The 15588-nt window shown below is 41.9% G+C and overlaps 1 protein-coding gene across 1 annotated transcript in view; it reads left to right on the top strand.

Moving 5' to 3' along the window:
• The window catches only part of NPNT (nephronectin), a 39090-nt gene extending 26720 nt beyond the window's left edge, over nucleotides 1-12370 (top strand). Inside the window, exons 7-13 of the mRNA XM_088524035.1 lie at nucleotides 768-902; nucleotides 1737-1859; nucleotides 3229-3660; nucleotides 7575-7670; nucleotides 8038-8136; nucleotides 9768-10024; nucleotides 12007-12370. Of these exons, the coding sequence (XP_088380161.1) occupies nucleotides 768-902; nucleotides 1737-1859; nucleotides 3229-3660; nucleotides 7575-7670; nucleotides 8038-8136; nucleotides 9768-10024; nucleotides 12007-12102 (1238 nt within the window). The 3' untranslated portion in view covers nucleotides 12103-12370. The remainder of the gene's footprint in view (nucleotides 1-767; nucleotides 903-1736; nucleotides 1860-3228; nucleotides 3661-7574; nucleotides 7671-8037; nucleotides 8137-9767; nucleotides 10025-12006) is intronic.
• Nucleotides 12371-15588: the final 3218 nt, after the last annotated feature.

Here is a 15588-nt window from a genome sequence, read left to right as displayed (position 1 = left end):
TGGGTCTGCCCCAGCCCTGCCTGGCAAACAGGGCTGCAGGGTCCCGCTGTGAGCGCGCGGGAGCCACGTGCCTCCTAGGTCACGTAGGTACCAAGCCCTCTTGCAAGGGGGCAGCTGCAGCACACGCATACTGCAAGGAAGAGCTTGCAATGGGGCAGTTACCCCTCAAAAACCATTTGGCCTGTGGTAGCAAACAGTTAGGAGCCCTAGAAATAATGCCCCTGAAACCCCAGCTTTAGCCTGGTCTTTGCTCAGACATTTTGAGAGTATTTTAAAAGGGATTACTGGGGTATTTTTGGCAATTCCTTGGCTGTAAGTTGAGATGCTATCTTTGTAAGCTTGGGCTCAATAGTGGAAAAGGAAGTTATTCAAATGATATGAAACAGCTTTTCTTCAGGCAAAAAGAAGTTAACATTTTAAGGATGAGTGCTTTGAGGAATACCCTTGAATCCAGGAGAAGGGTCCCAAGGCTGCAAGACTGTATGGCAAGCACTCAGAAGCCAGTAGTGATACATGTTATATCCATGCATCTCTTGTCGCTCAGGGTGTTTATTTTTGGCACAGGAGACAGACGTATGTGTATGTGATCAAGAGCTGAACTGAGGAGCCACAGCATGGGTGTTATTGCTGGCCAAGCAACTGGCACCAAAAAAAGCTTTTCCAAAATACTTTGGTCATTCTATAATCTTTTTCTTCTGTGAAACCCCTTTAAAACGGACAGCACTTTATCTGTTAGGAAGAATGATACTATTCCTTTCTTTTTGCAGATATCAATGAATGTGCTACTGGGAGAGCTATCTGCCCCCGCTTTGGGCACTGCAGCAATACTTTTGGAAGCTACATTTGCAGATGCCATAAAGGCTTTAATCTAATGTACATCGGAGGCAAACAGCAATGCCATGGTAAGGACAACGGCACGTTTCCCGTGCTTGTGGCATACAGCTGCATACTCTGAATGGGAATTAATGGTTTAAAGAACGTTCACTTACTACAGCTGGCACAGTCAAGCAGGTTGTTTTAGGTTGCTCTGCATCAATATTTTAGGAAGGGGCGGATGATAGAAATAACTGGAAGCATGGATTGGGCCCCTTTCTGGTAACTGGCTCCTCCTAGGAGCTGGTGACCTCAGGAAGTCCATTCCAAAGCCTTTGTCCCTGCAGATTTAACTTGGGATTAGTAGTTGCAGGCTTGGCACTGTGTACAAGTGTAGTTCTGTCTGCGCTGTCACACAGGAGTGCTTCACAGCTTGTCCTGAGCTGATGAAGGGTGGCCCAAGCACATCCCAGCTCCTTCCTGCCTGCATCGTGCAACTTTTCCTCCCCTGAAAAGATGAGGGCTGGGAAATACCTCCAGTCTTCGTCCAGACGTGAGGCTGGAATGCCTTTCAGCAGAGAAAAGGGTGTTTACAGGTACTGCTAAGTTTCTCAGTGCCTCAAGTTATAATCTTGATCATTTTAGCTGTGATCTACCACAGCAAATCACCAGGCTGATGCTAAGCTATAAGACAAGCAACACAAGAATTACCCACCAATCCCTTTTACCCTGACACCTGTATTGCCACATTAATTTATGACTACCTGTCTGTCTTTTTCTGCTGGCAATTCCATTTTATTGATTTTTTTTTTGAGTTAGGATTTTTTTTTTCCTAACAATAATATGTACTGTTTTTGTGGGCATAGGGTGAGGACAGTTTTTTTCCTAGATATTACTGATTTTTATATACCTTTTTGTTGCAGATATAGATGAATGTTCTCTTGGCCAGCATCAGTGTGGTACTTTTTCACGATGTTACAACACACATGGATCCTACCAATGCAAATGTAAAGAAGGCTACATAGACAGTGGAACAAACTGTATACGTACGTAATGCTCCTTTTCTGATACTAAATGTGGTCATGAATCCCACACTGTAAATATTGAGCTATAGCGATGTCAGGATCAGTTTCCCTTAACTATTATTAAGGTGGTTGTGCTTAATGTCTTCAGAGTTTTGGGAGTCTTAGCATGCCTTGGTAAAAATATATTTCCCAGAGATTCTTATAATTAGACACCTACCAAACCCTATTCATTCTAGAGATGCTTCAGAATGAGAGCAACTGAGTAAGCAGGGCCGGGGCTCCTCAAAGTGTTCACAGGACTCGTGCCCTGCTCGCTATGTGCTCCCTGCATACAGGTGATCTCCAGAGGTCCCTTCCAACCCCAGCCTTCTGCGATCAGAGTTCTCATCTTGTTCTTGAGTGAAGCAATTGTAGCATCTTATATTTGAACATATCTCAATGTAAAAACTGCCTGTTATTCAAAAGAATAGTAATAAGCGGATGGCCAGGTGGAAAAGCTTTTTCTCTGCTACCACCAGTCAATTCATTGTTTACCAAACAGTAGTTCTTCATTTTAACTCTTCTGCCTGAAATACTTGTAGAGAAACTGTGACTAGAGCTCCTGTTGGAGTTTAAGATTTCCAATGAGATACAAAGGTTTATTAATAAACAGTACATTGTAAATAACAAAATACATGCTCTTGCATTTATTATCTGCAGAAACTCCCTTTGTGAATGCAAGTTAAAATATGTCATCTTTTCTTGATGAAATGCTGGGGAAGTGGTGCTGTAGGCAGTTTGGAATACGTGTCGGAGATTTAGGCAGTGCTTGGTTCACCTTGTCCTTTTCGGGAAGACTAAAAATACTACTTTATTTTCCTGGTGTTTAGCAAAGATAGGCATCTAAATGAGAGCTAGTTGGCTTAGGTTCAATCTCTGTAAAAAGGTTAATGCTTATTGATAAGGAGAAGTGTTTAAAAGAAGGGGAGAGTCTGAAATATTTGCTTAGCCAAAGGCATCTGCCTGCCCATGAACAAAACAGAACACTAGACTCTTACTGCATTTAGCATTACTCCTGAGTATGAACCTGTCCAGCTTCTGAGCTCATGTTAAGCCATCCCTTTCTGACTGTGTTTTTTACTAACACTCTTCTGGGAAAGTTTTGTCACCCATGAATGTGAATCGCTGCCTGGCAGGAGGCAGCGCTGGACGGTGCTGGGTGCCTTCAGTCATTCTAGCATGCGATAAGTCAGTAGGGTTGGTGCTGAAGTGTTTCTCAACAGTGGAACCAAGCAGAACAAGAGAAACCACTTCATCAGGTTCTCTCCATGTACTAATGAAAGATACTGTTACATTTCTGGAGCAAGAGAGTCAGATGTCTGTTTTGCTACCGTTTTGATTCTCTTTGCAGTTATTCCCAATGTTATGATTGAACCACCTGGTCTGTATCATATGTTGAAGGGCAACAGCACACTTCCCAAGGGAGGCAGTAGCCTAACCAATAGGATTCCTGATAGTGGAGGCACAAGTCAACCCCCCAGACCACCATATGTACCTGCTGTTGTTACAGGAAGGCCAGTGGCCAGGCCATCGACTCGTCCTACAGCCCGGCCAACAACTCGACCTCCACCCAGGCCAACCACCAGGTCCATGCCCGTGACGACAAGGCCAGTGACGAGGCCTCCGCCTCCAACATTAAGGCCTACGCTGCCTCCACAGAGGACTCCTGTGATGACAACTGGAGAGTCTTCGCATGTTCCAATTGAAACTACATCTTCCCAAGTAACTACAGTTGACAACAGGATCCAGGTAGATCCACAGAAATCTCGAGGCGACGTGTTCAGTAAGTAAATGTACATATTCTTGTATTTATCAGAATTGTACGTTCAGTGAGGTGAAAGTTTTTTTGAACATTCTATAAATAAGGACAAAGTTGTGAAATTGAAAATGGTCATATGGTAAAGCCGTATGCATAAAGGTTGGGAAAACAAGAAAGTAAAAGTGTTTTTTGTTTTCTGGTGGTGAGCTTACCCTGATGCATGCACACTGAGAGAGAAATGTATCGCTACGGAGTGTTTATAAACACTTGATGGGGTCCTCCGCTGCGTGCGGAAGTTGGGATATCTCTGTCTGGCTTCCAAGACTTCCTTGAGCAGAGGTGGGTGCTAAAGACTGTCCTGTGCAGCAGCTGCTGTTGGCTTCAGCAGGCACTGCAGGGTTAGGCAGCTCCGCCAAGTGCTCTGCTGATGATGTTGTTTAAGTAACCATGGAATCTGTGAAAGGTATTAGGTGGTTGAGCTTGCCCTAGGTGCTTTACCTCCTTCTCTTAAAGTTACTGTAATAACTTTGAGAAGCTGCTTTTTCGGACAACAAAAAAAGAATACTTTAAAAAATGGCATTCCTCCCCTTGCCCTTTGAACTATGCAGTCAGTTGCAGACAGTGGAATCTGGCACCAAGGATAATCTTCTCCTGATATGGATGCAGGGGGAATGGCAGAGGAGGAATGCAGCAATGGCTTAATATTTAACTATTTGGGGACTGATGCAAACTGCAGCGAAGTACGGAGGAAGCTCTTTTGTTTCAGAGGATGGGTGAGGTCTCCAACAGATGCACTGAACTGCCCTGTGAGACTCCGCTTCTGTCACCATCAGCACCTACCTGGGTAGCCAGGGTTAAGTGCATAGGGCAGTACTGGGTATCAGCAAAGCAAAAACAAGCCCCCTGGTTTATATTAAAACATAGTTCAGCTATTGTCCTTCTTAGTGCGGCCACAAAGGTTGCATTTGGGAGAGAGTCCTCCTATCAGCTGTTAATAAAATTTAAAGATAGGATTAAACTGTGATCCCTTTTGCTCCCTTTGCAATGACCGAGAAGTAGAAATTTGAGCCTTGAAAGAACTGAAGTACTAAAACTAAAGAATGTAGTTGCTCCTTTTTCATGCTATGGGAAAAGTGTTTTCAATAGTATTTAGTTTGTTGTCTTTGCTCTCATATCTATTAAGATGAATTTCTTTTAATATTTAAGTATTTGAGACAGGCATCTTGATCCATTTTTCCTAAGCTAATTCATAGGATCTAAGACTTTTATAAATCAAATCCTCCCATCTAGCTTCCAGCTAGCTTTATTCCAAAATCTGATCTTAGACTGCTGCAAACTACTTACTGCATCTGTTTCAGTGAAACTGAAATGTTGCTTTCCTCCCCTGAGGAGCTGTTCCCAGAAAGGTGGGCATGTTACTTCAAAAAATGTTCTGGAAATATATGTAATAAAGGGTTAGATTTAGATTAAAGTCAGTGAGCCTTATAGCTGCCTGGAAAATGCAACACTGGGCTGTAGAGCAGTGCTAGGCCAGCAGGGTAACTTCCCCTGTCATGCAGATGCACCTCACTGCTGCCTCCCTTCACCCAGGACGGGGAATTAAGACTGACCTCAGGACTACTAGTTCTGCAGGAGATCCCAGGCTGTTCATTCTCCTGCAGAGATCTCCCCTAAGGGTTTGGAAGTGGAATATAATTTTTATCATAACTACTATACTTCTAGCGACTTTTCAATCAACTCTGTCAAAAAACCTGTTTCCTCTTGTGTTTTTTTTTTGTTGTTGTTTGTTTTTAGCAGAAATTTAGAAGCTCATGTGGGAGTGTTTTGGGGCCTGGAGTTGCTTAAGACAGGAATGTTTGTTGTAAGGCAGAACATACACTGAATTATTAATAGTAATAATAATCACATGACGCTGCCCTCCAATGTCATGTTTAGGTTTCCTAACAGCAAGGCAGTGATTATGCTGCAGTTAAACTCAGCTGTATAGAAATATTCTCTTTTACTCCCAAACCGGGTCATTAACAAGTAAATGAAGAATGGCCTCCTGCTTTCCCAAGGCTTAGAAGGCCACAAGGCCATTTGTCTTGCACAGCTATTAATGTGGTTCCCCCCTGCCACCCCATGCTCATGAACTTGGCTGAGGAACTTTAAGACTGTTGTAGCGTTCATGCATTGGCTCATCTGTAGCTTATGAAATTCTCCAAGAAAAGCCAAGTTTATATTTAACAAGCTTTATCAAACTATTTAAGTGAAAAGCACACTGATATGCTTACTATATAAAGTGCACAGAAAGGTCTTGGAAAGCTGTCTGACAATTGTGCCAAGTACTCTCTCCCATGATCTCTACTCAACATATTACTCATCTTATTAAAAGCAGTGACACGGGGATCACATTTGGAATCCCACATCTCTTGTATCTGGATGTGTGTGTCCTTGCCTGCCATGAGGTCTGAGTGCTAAGCAGGCTATTTGAAAGTGCTACAGTGTGTTCTTTTAGCAGGTGATATTAAGATTGGAGAGGACTTTGGAGAAAAAGTTTTGAAGAAACATTTTTGTAGAACTTCAAATTAAAGGTGATGTTATGGGTCTGTAATTCAAGGCAGCTAGTCTGTATGCCTATACAGATAATTCTTACAGCAGTGCGGTAGAAACGGTATTTTAATAAGCAAATTGAAACAGGGTGGTAAATAAATTACAAGTATTTCCTGCACTTTGTCCTATAGAGAGGCTGTGATGGGTAGGAAGCTACTTGATAATTTAAAGTATTTTGACAGAGCCCTGGAACAGGTTGCCCAGAGAGGTTGTGGAGTCTCCTTCTCTGGAGATCTTCCAAACCCGCTTGGACGCAGTCCTGTGCCACGTGCTCTAGGTGACCCTGCGTGTGCAGGGGGGTTGGACTAGATGATCTCTAGAGGTCCCTTCCAACCTTAAGCATTCTGTGATCCTGTGGATTTAGAAGAGTTCTTTTAACTGTACAATTTGCATATTGATCCTAGTGCAAAAAGACTGACCCAAAGGTGTGTTTATTATTATTTTTTTAAAGGTAACAAGTCCTTTAATTTAGGTTAGAATGGCATTATCACTTGCCTAAAAAGCCTATATTTAAATATTTATTTTAGTGCTGAATGGCAACTGTGTTTTTGATAAGGCCCTCACAAATACCCACAGGTGAGAGCGCTGTCTATAACATCTAAGGGCCTGTCAGAAACATGTTACAGCTGTTTGTTATGGCACAGGCCTGGCTCTGCCTCTAAGGATGGACAGCAAGACAAGCTCGGTCCCTCAGGAGGAACAGGGAGTTGCTGCAGCCAGGGGCTGTTTGCAGCCAGGCTTCCCACAGTGACCCCTGGAATTTCAGGATGTCTCCCTGATGCCCATTAGCCTTCCTTAAGCATCCCCTTCCCTCTGCAGCTGAGAAAAGCAGCCGAAGGACAGATTGTGTGGGAGAGCTAGAAGTGTAATTCCAGCTGAATTCCAGCTTCTGCTGCAGGACTCCCTCTCATCTCCCATTACAGCCCTGGTTTTGGTTTAGGGAATTCTAGTCCTCGGCAGATAGATGGATGTAGCTTTAGCTGTGTTTTCAAGCACAGGGCATGTCAGTCATTTGTGTGGGATCTCCTCTAAGCAGCTGTCTGAAATGCTCCTATAAACAGCCGTGGAAGGTAATACTGTACTTCAAGGTGTTTTTATTCTTGGTATAAAAAAAGGCAATGTTGATTTGAAAAGTCTTTAGCGAATTTGGAATCCCCTTTCATAGATAAATGTTACAAACTAAATCATCTAGGTATAAGTTTATTAATCTTCATATGAAATACAAATTAAATATATTGAATTATCCAAGATAAGCGCAATGCTCAGAGGCAGCTATTTTTTTATTAAAGATAAGAAACTGGGTCACTAACTACTTGCTTCTCCCTCATTCTTTTCTTCTTTCCCAGTTCCACGCCAGCCAGGAGTGAGCAATAATCTGTTTGAAATACTTGAAATTGAAAGAGGGATTACTGCTGATGAGTTTGAAGCAAACGATGACCCAGGTAAAGAACATGTCCTTTCCCCAGCTCCAGTGGCTGGTCACGATTTCTGGAGAGATCTTATTTATAGATTTTTACAGGGCTCTTGCATCTTGAGCCTGTTTGTTTAAACTGTACTTTGCAAACCTAAGCCTGTATAGTTGCTTTTCAAATATATCACAATATTAGTGGGCTGAACTGTAAATAATAATTATATCATCCCCTTGATTGCTTCAGTAGTTCTGTAGATTTTTTTTCTACTGTTTCGCCTGCTCCATTTTATGTTTACATGCACATTTGTCAGCCAGCCACAGGGGAAGCTGCTGTTGTTCCCCAAGCCAAGGGTCAGGATCCCTTTGTTTTGTTTTCATTTTCGCCCTGCTCTGCCTAGGGCTGCTGGTGCACAGCTGTGATTTTGACAGTGGACTCTGTGGCTGGATCACGGACGAGGATGATGAGTTGCACTGGGAGCCAGTTGGAGATCCATCAGGTAAGGTGCACACAGACAGTTGCATCATGTGGTCGAAGAACCACCTAAGGTTGGTCCTATGGACATTGCTGACAGTTCTTACATTGTGATAAATATACACAGGTTGTTTTCCCTTTAAGTTGGGGATATATTTGATGCTCATGCTGCTTCCGTGTAGAAAAATCAAAACTGAGCATTCCCAGCACTGAGTATCAGCTGAGAATCTGGACTTTTATCACAGCGAGTATCTTTGTATTAGGAGCATCTCTGAAGGAGCAGGAAATGCACTGAGTAAAAGACTATTTGTCTTAAAAGAATCAAACAAAAATACGTACTAGAGAACAACTTTTATCTTACTTATGGAGAAGCAAAGCTTACTTTTCAACTACCATGCAAACAACTATATTCCATATTACTAGTAAAATTACAGGCAGAGCTGGAAAGAGTTTTGGTCTGTTGCCAAATACAACGTCCTTGTTCTGGTCTATGTCTATATTTAGGAAAATACTTAAGGTAACTGTTGTGCTTGCGGACAAGTGCTTTAAAAATACTGCTGCAATACCTTGCACATGCTTTTTGGAGCAATGAATTAAAGGTGGCACTACCTTTTTAATTAATTATTTATTTTTTAAGGACCAGGTAATTTTCTTCCTGCTTTTACATCACTGGAAAATTTGCCTAAGCAAAGACTTACTTTGTAAGAAAGTTATTCAAAGCATATTAATTATCTGTACTCCAGCTTGTTGGTAATATGTATTAAATTTCAGATTAGCCTTTTAAACTGCAGCCTTTTCTTTCCCTTTGTTGCTTTCCTGTCAGGGACAATCTCAGCTTCTGTTTCCTGTACACTGTTGCTGTTGACATAACCTGTTAAAACTAGTCCCTTGAGATCTCCTGCCCTGTTCCCTCCTGTCTGGAATCCCTTGCTTCAGAGATTTATCTTCCCAGCTTGGCCCTGAGTGTTTGCTCTCACCTTTCACAAGTTCAGTATTTACTGGTTTATCAGAAGCTGCATTTTGAAAAGTGCCCTGCTGGAGCCCTGCAAGCTTATCTTGCATGCAGGGAGTGCTGCTCATCAGAGACCTCCTCCTGCAGGGGCTCCACTCCAGCTGCAGCTTTGTGCTCCACCAAACCTGCTTCTTGGTGATTGAATTCAGCCACTCCAACTACCTGAAACAGATGCAGTCAATGCCTTTAATTTTATGCTGATATAACTGTATCTACACCAAACAGGTGCTGTTCTTTACCACTTAAGTCATCTCAATGCAAAAATCATGCATTAAAAAGCTGTAACTGGAACCTGGACAAAGGGCTGCCACTTTAGGCCCACATGCACATTTGAAGCCTTAGGGAGCTGCACACAAACAGTGTATGAACGTACACAGCAGCTTCAGTGTCACTGTGGGTTTCAAATCATGCGGTTGCAGTACACTTGACACAAGTGAAGGAATATTTAAATTTTTCATTTTCAAAAGACTATTTGTAAAAAAGAAATTGGGAAACAGCTAACCTGGTACTAGCACAAAGAACAGAAGAGCAATGCTATAAATCCTGCCTTGGAGACCCTTTTGTTCCTCCTGTTTTTTCTAAACCACTGTTGTGCATTTGGACCTGAAATGCAGTACTAGTATTAATATCTTTCTCTGTTGCAGGGGGACGGTACCTTACGCTGTCAGAGCCAAAAGGCCAAGACAGAGGCGCAGCCCACCTGGTCCTGCCGCTGGGCCCCATGGCCCAGGCTGGGAACTTGTGCCTGTCGTTCAGACACAAGCTGCCAGGGCGGCACTCCGGGGCGCTGCACGTCTTCCTGAGGAGGAGCGGCGCCCACGGACCCGCGCTCTGGGGAAGGAAGGGCGGCCGCGGCTGGAGAGACACGCAGCTCACGCTGCAGGGCTTGGGTGTCAAGAGTGTGAGTATGCCATGAACTGTCTGTCTGAGCATGCCCTGGGTTATTTGCTCTCTAGGTCCAATTTCAGTCTGTGTTTTACTTCCAACTTTATCTCTGCCAGCGGAATCACGCTAATAAGAGTGAAAATAACCACCACCCCCACCAGCAACACACGCATGGGAAAGTGCAAGATAGCTCCTACTGAGCTACATCATACAAGTTGAAAGAACCACTTACTACCACATAGAAAAGAGCAGTCTGGTAGACAAAGGTACACTGAGCCTGCATTTCAGAAAAGCTGGTAGCATCATCCCTCAGGAAAAAAGTGTGTGTTTTTTTTTTTTTTTTTTTTTGTGTGTGTGTGTGTGTGAATTAATAGCTAGTTAAAACAGCAAGGGTGCTGAAAACTGTTCATTTTTGATAACCCAAGCTGGGTCCCAGCACAGTCTGTCAGGGTTTGTGCTGTGCAGCCACAGATGATCTGGCCAGGAAGGTGACTGATGCCTGTAGCACAGAACTGTTCAGCTGTCTGCATTATCATGGAAAATGTTTTGACACCTGGTAGTTTTTAAAAAACAAAACAAACAACAACAAAAAAACACTGGATGACAAAGTAATACTGAAAACCTGTTTTGTTCTGACTCTTATCAGCTGGTCTCACACTGGTAAAAGGTTATCATGTCCATGGAGAGAGCCAGCCCCATGTGATTGTGGCATTAAATGATTAATATCGATTGTGTGAGAATGCTGGAATTATTGCAGATAGTTTTCAGAAAGTTAAAAAGGAGATTGATAAAGCAGAGACATTGTGCTATCATGTAAGGGAATGTCACAGAGTCAGGAAGGCTAATACCTAGTGAGCAAGGCCTTTTGCTCTGAACTTAGCACTTGAGTTTGGCATTTTTCCATCTGCTTTGGGAATCCCGGTGTGCTGACCTAAACAAATTGTGATAGCCCCTATCACAGACAGTTTGACAAAGGAAACTTAATTTTCTAGATTGACAAAAACTAAAATTAATTCAACACTAGTGATTTTGGGGACGTAATGGAAACCTCAGAGGGTGTTTGAATGGAGGTCAGAATCCTATATCACACTTTCTAAAGAATTAGCTCTGCATCAACTAGTCATAGAGCATATCTAAAAATCACTTATTTCTAAAACTGTTTCAGTATATTCAGCACAGCATTTCTCTTACATCCCCTGCATCTAGTGGGTATTTAAATCAGGAACCTGCTCTCAGCAATCCAAATTATTTTAATTACACAGCTGTATTTGATCTATGACTCTGTGTTAACTCTTTCAAAACATGGACAAAAACAGTGACTGCCTATGAAAGCAGCTCAGGCTTGTGCATCTGCAGCAATAGGACAGGGAACAGTATTAGTTTATGAGAATGTTTTCTTAAAGAAGTCTGCTCACTACTGTGTGTCTCCTCTGCATGATTTATGGCACACTCCTAGTCAAGTTCCCAATTTGTTCATTTTTCTCTTGCTCAAGCTATGTGCTTAAATCTGTTTTGTAAGAAGCCAGAATTTATTAAATAAAGGATGTGTCTTTCTAGTTCCTGCAGCTGTGTCTGGCCATCAGCCAACTGTAAAACTTTAAGAAAACACTTTGCAGAATACAGGGAGTTTGGGGTGTTTGCTGTGAGGATCAGTGAGAACAGTGCAGAGATGCAGAAAGTTCCTCCAGCAGCACAGGCTGCACTGTGTGGAAGTTCATTTCAGGGCAGCTCTGCCAGCCAAGCAGCACTGCAATCAGCACCTTGATCTGCTGTAGCTCAGCGGTGATCTGCTGTCTCTTCACTAAATCCTGCCAAAGTGAAAAAGGGAGACAATCAGAAAAAAAAAAAAAGCAGCAGTATTAATTCTGAGCAGAGCAAGTGGCCTTTTGTAAGTCAGTTAAGATTATATGTTCTTGCTTTCTTTCTGCAAGGCCTTCCCAGCCAAAGTTTCTTTTGTTTTATTTTTGCACTCCAATTTTTCTCTCTCTCTTTTCTCAGATTGTTTTCAAGGGGGAGAAAGAGAAAGGAAGAACTGGGGATATTGGGCTAGATGATATTGTCCTGAGGAGAGGACGCTGCTCTGACGAACACTAGCAAAGACAGGGGCTGAGCACAAGTCATCTCCTCCAGCCCTTCTCATCCTCTTCCCGTCAAGCTTCAGAATGAAACTGCATAAAAAAGAACCGTGTGGAGAGTGACAATTTCTGGATGATCAGATAAGTGCAACCCCAGCAAATCTGCCCTGAAAATTAATGAAGAGCACCAGCTGGGACTGGGGAACTCCAACCTGTGTCCAGTGTTTCTAATAGTCTTTGCCCTAGTCAAGTTTTGTAATCAGTAACATTATTCCCTGCAAAGCCTGATGATTGTTCATACCAAGAAGCACTTGTGAAAGAGGGGGAATTAGTAATTAATGCCAAATGTTGACAAAAGAAATATCCAACTCATAAGGTTTTAAGAACATTATTTTCTGTACTGCAATAAAAGAGTAGTTCTACTGATCAGATTGATAGACAGTGGGTTTGACCTATCTTCATGGCTAGCTCAGATGAGCTGTGGTCTAGGCCTGAGCCCAGATGGCTTTGGCCATCTTAAAGGTCAAAGGCTGTAAAGAAGGGTTTGGTGCATATCAGAGAGCAGTTAATGTTGGCATTGTATCTGTATTAACAAGAGCAGTTATGTAGAGTAGGAACTGCATCCTGTAATAGCATTCCTGCTGTGTTTTGTGTATATGTGTATGGTTATTAACATATTTATGTTTTTAGTAATTAGAGTAGTTGCAAGGCGGACGGCAGCTCTGTGTTCTTACTGTACATGGGGAGCTGCTTCTCCTCTCCAATCCCACTGGTTGTGCCAGCAGATATGTTACCAAAGTGACTGAATGGTGCTCATGGAAAAACATTTCCCGATCATTCCCTTTTGCACAAAATGCAGGTTCAGTTTTTCCCATTACAGTGCACAGAGGGCATGAGAAACAAATCCTCCCTGGCACAAGTCTGCATGGGGCTGTGCCATGAGCGTGCCAGGCCTCAACCCTGTGAGCAGCTTCCTAGTGCGTTGAGGCCGAGCAGTTGGAGAAGCTCTGCACCCCACCGTGTCTTGTGCAACTGAGCCTGCTGTTCTGTATACAGTAAATATTTTTCAGAACTAAAAGAAATATTAGCTCTGGCTGGAATTAAGTATTTAGCCAAATTTTGGACTACTGTAACTTTAGCTATGTATCTTGCATGTGATGTGCAGTTCTGCAGAATATTTCTGGATTTGGCTGGGGATTTTTAGATGAGAAAACTTCATCATTGCTGTCTAGGGTTCTAAATTTGAAAAAGTAATTGTATGCTGAAGAAAAGGACAGAAATTGATAAAATGTTGTTAGTAGCATGACATTAAAGCATCAAAAATGCATATGTAAGCAAAAATAGTTCTCTGATCTTCTGCAATACTCGCATGCAAAATATTTGTCAGTTCCATGTTATAAAACTATATAAAAAACAAAAAAAAACCACACACACACACATTGGGCCTTATAAAAAATCTCCAGCAATAAAACTGCCAGACCACTGGATTTCCTAATCCAAAAAACTGTTTCTAAGTGTTGTTTTAAGCATTTTTGTCCTCCAGGACACCATAAGCACAGTGTGTACAGCAACTTCATCTGACCAAACAGATAATCCTCAAAGTGCATTGACAAACTTTTTGAAATAGAAGAAATAATTCATTTGTAAATTCTTTTTAAAACTACTTTGCTTCCCATGTGATAGTGTGGTGTTTTTGTGTTATTTTGCAATATGTCAGAAATATTTGTGAATATTTGAAATGCCTTGTTGTTATTTTAAAATAATCAGTAAAGGCAGCTGTACTTCCTACTAATTGGAATCCTGTGTTTGCTTTTCTGGATCAAAAGTCTTGTTTGTATTGTAATAAAATGAACTAAATAGCATATTTCAACCAATAACTAAGCACTTACAACAACTTTAAAAATAGAAATAGATTTCACTATTATGTAAGACTACTCAAAAAGAAAAGTGACAGTTTTCAGCCTATTTTTTTCTAGAACAGTTCTGCTGGTAATTTAATAGTTTCAGAGATTTAAAGTGTCCATCTTGCAAGGGGCAGTAGCTTCTAGTGTCCCATCTGCTACTTAACCTGTACAAATTGTGTTCTATGGCATCTAACATCCCATGAAATAGCTCTTTTACCAAATACTGCTACAGTTCTTTGAGGGAGTCCAAGATAGAAGTCTGTCTTGGCAAAACTTCAAATTTGTAAATGGCTAAAAATTTAATTAATACAGGTGGGTAAATACTGTAACTAAGTACTCAGGCAGAGACTCCTGGTGTCACCTGCCTATGTAGGCTACCCTAATTACCTTCCCCCTCTACATGGGATGGAGCTGAATGGCTGTACAGCCAAACAGGTACCCACAAAGCATTATAAATAACTGAAGTCCAGCTCCCCAAGAGGGCTGTTATGGTGCTAAGAAGTGACTCACCTCCCAGCTGCTCACGCTGTGGCACCCTGTTGTCACCCTCACTGGCTGCTGCCATGAGGCTGTCCACTGGAACTCCCGCTTCCCGGTGAGCCTAAGGGGCACAGATTAGGATACAGCCTCAGCTCTGGCTAACACAGCACCTAATGGCCCTCTCTGCTGTTTTGTAACATCTTAAACTATTTTCTCCAGATTGAAAATAAAGTTCTGTAGACTACAGCTCCTGCTATCTCACTGACAGTGGTCACAGTTCTGGCATCCAAGCGTAGCACCCTGTACAGCTTGTTCCTCCCACCGCAGAGGCTCCCTGAAAGCTGGTCATGCTACATTAAAAATATAATTCAACAAGCTAAATTTTACCTGTCTTTAAATCTTCAATTATGATTTTTTTTTGGTAGGATAATGCTATCCAAGTTTCATTTCTCATTATACAAGTGTGTGTGTATATATATATATAAATATTTAGCTATATGGGTATTTGTATCAAAAATAGGTAACATTGTCTATTTTTATATACTAAATACCAAAGGATGTGTATGTTGTGTTATCGATTCATATATATATAAAAACACCCTACCAAGTTAAAGTTTTTTTGTGGTTGCTGTAGGCCCACAAGGTTTTATCAGTTCAGCTTTTCCACAGCACTACACAGTCTAGCTGCACTAAGCCTCAGTGTAAACCTGCAACTTAAAAAGGAGGAGGAGGGAAAAAAAAAGAGACATTTTAGTGATAAGTTTTAGGTGTGGTCTGAAAGAATATTAAATCAAACAAAAAAAAATCCCAACATGTTTTGAAAATTAGTGCATTCCTAGTGCTGCCAGCTTTAGCAAACAGACCTACCACCACGTGAGAAAATAAATTTTGCCAGTTCCTATACAGCACTTGTATGAGGGGACACTGGTACAGACATAAAGGCAACTTTAGTAGTGAAACCTGAGGCCCCTGCAGTGTCCAAGCACCAGTGCTATGGGGGTTTTCAGGCTATCATGTTCAAAAATGAATTCAATCTCAGCCTAGATTTGCTCTTACTAACTTCCTTACTCTCTTCTCGGTTAACAGAGACCTAGAGAATGTGTGAGGGGCTCTCATACCCA

Source organism: Tinamus guttatus, unplaced genomic scaffold (genome assembly GCF_059628265.1).
Source record: "Tinamus guttatus ecotype Peru unplaced genomic scaffold, ASM5962826v1 Tinamus_guttatus_pri_ptg000202l, whole genome shotgun sequence".
NCBI classification, from domain to species: domain Eukaryota; kingdom Metazoa; phylum Chordata; class Aves; order Tinamiformes; family Tinamidae; genus Tinamus; species Tinamus guttatus.
The sequence above is the reverse complement of the archived record's forward strand: the minus strand, read 5'-3'. Positions and strand labels throughout refer to the sequence as shown.